The sequence below is a fragment of the Perkinsus marinus genome, assembly GCF_000006405.1.
Source record: "Perkinsus marinus ATCC 50983 genomic scaffold scf_1104296958132, whole genome shotgun sequence".
NCBI lineage: Eukaryota > Perkinsozoa > Perkinsida > Perkinsidae > Perkinsus > Perkinsus marinus.
The window spans coordinates 1-1,308 of NW_003206898.1; the positions used below are offsets into that span (position 1 = coordinate 1).

Sequence of the window (1,308 nt, forward strand, 5' to 3'; positions counted from 1 at the left end):
ATGTATCGGGGAGCACGAGAGAATTCCGTACCTTCGACGACTCACGCGAAGGATGATGTGACGAAACCGTCACTCGAGCAATCGAGAACTCAGTCCAGATACTGCGATTATACTGCTTCAGGCAGAAGTCTGACTAGCGTTGAGGAATTCATATCCTCCACCGTCTGTCCTACGTACGTGGAAGTCATCTCGGCTGAATCCGCCGTCGTCAAGTCATGCAGATACGCGAACACTCACTCCATGGCTTCGGCAACTGCTCGTCAAACGATGCGTTACCGCGAAGACGCAAGGGAGGAGATTCGTAAATATTTCAATTGTACTGCCGAAGACTCCGGTAAGTGCATCGGTCGCAGGCGCCAGGTCACATGTTTGATCATTCAGTCATCTTCTGTGGTGCTGGAGCTACGGCAGCTATCGACAGGTTCATTGGAATCATGTGCCGCAGTCGAATCTTTGCTACTGATGCATCTCCGAAAGGCCTCCGTCGGGCGGTCCGCTCATCTCTAACAAACACATTAGCTTTGATCGTTGCCATTCAGGTTTTGATTGTAGATCCGGCTGCTCATCACAGCTCACTACTCCCCTTCAGAGAGCTGGCTTCGAACTATCCACTCATCCGCCCAGCTTCCACAGGTCAAATCCATGCAAAGGTCATCATGAATCATCCTTTGTTAGCTCTGGTGCCATTTCTTATGTGCTTCAAAGGTAACGAATCCGCAGATTTCGAAGTTGAACTCGAGGTAGGTGCTCACCCATCCTTTGCACCTTAGCCGTCCCCTTTTCTCTCAGACGCTACCTCTATGCCCAGTCAAGGGTACTGCTTCTGTTGAGGGTCTCGAGAAAGCACTGAAGAAGGTGGATTGTTGGCTGAAGTCGACCAAGATGGGACAACGTTCTTCTCAGGTCATGGATTACAATCGTCATCACCATAATTCCGCTATACCAGTGGTCGTCCTTTCTGCTTGTAGCAATATCTGTGGTGCACGTCTCGATGTAGGGCGAGATACATTCTTCTGAGGTGATTTCTCAACAGATACCGACAGTATCAACTCTGATCCATGAATATAACGGTGTTGTCGCATGGGACTTGGCAGCCATTGCAGCTCATGACAAGGTCGGCCCTTATCTGTCGGACTCTGTCCCTAACGAGCTTCCATGGTTATGCTGTTACAGGTCGATATGAACCCTTCTACGCACCCTAACGGTTATATCGATTTCGCATTCGTATCTCCTCATAAGCTGATCGGTGGTCCCGGTAGCAGCGGCCTCTTGTTGTGTAAGAAGAAACGACAGACTAACGCCGTGCCG

General features: G+C 50.0%; 1 protein-coding gene across 1 annotated transcript; it reads left to right on the forward strand.

The window, feature by feature from the left end:
- Positions 1–240: 240 nt before the first annotated feature.
- On the forward strand, positions 241–1,114 carry Pmar_PMAR008366 (hypothetical protein; the record flags this gene model as incomplete). The annotated part of the gene is made up of 6 exons (XM_002774645.1): positions 241–334; positions 382–491; positions 540–740; positions 790–855; positions 904–993; positions 1,034–1,114. Coding segments are annotated over 6 exons (642 nt in total), but the record flags the coding sequence as incomplete, so codon positions are not given.
- Between the last annotated feature and the right edge of the window lie 194 nt (positions 1,115–1,308).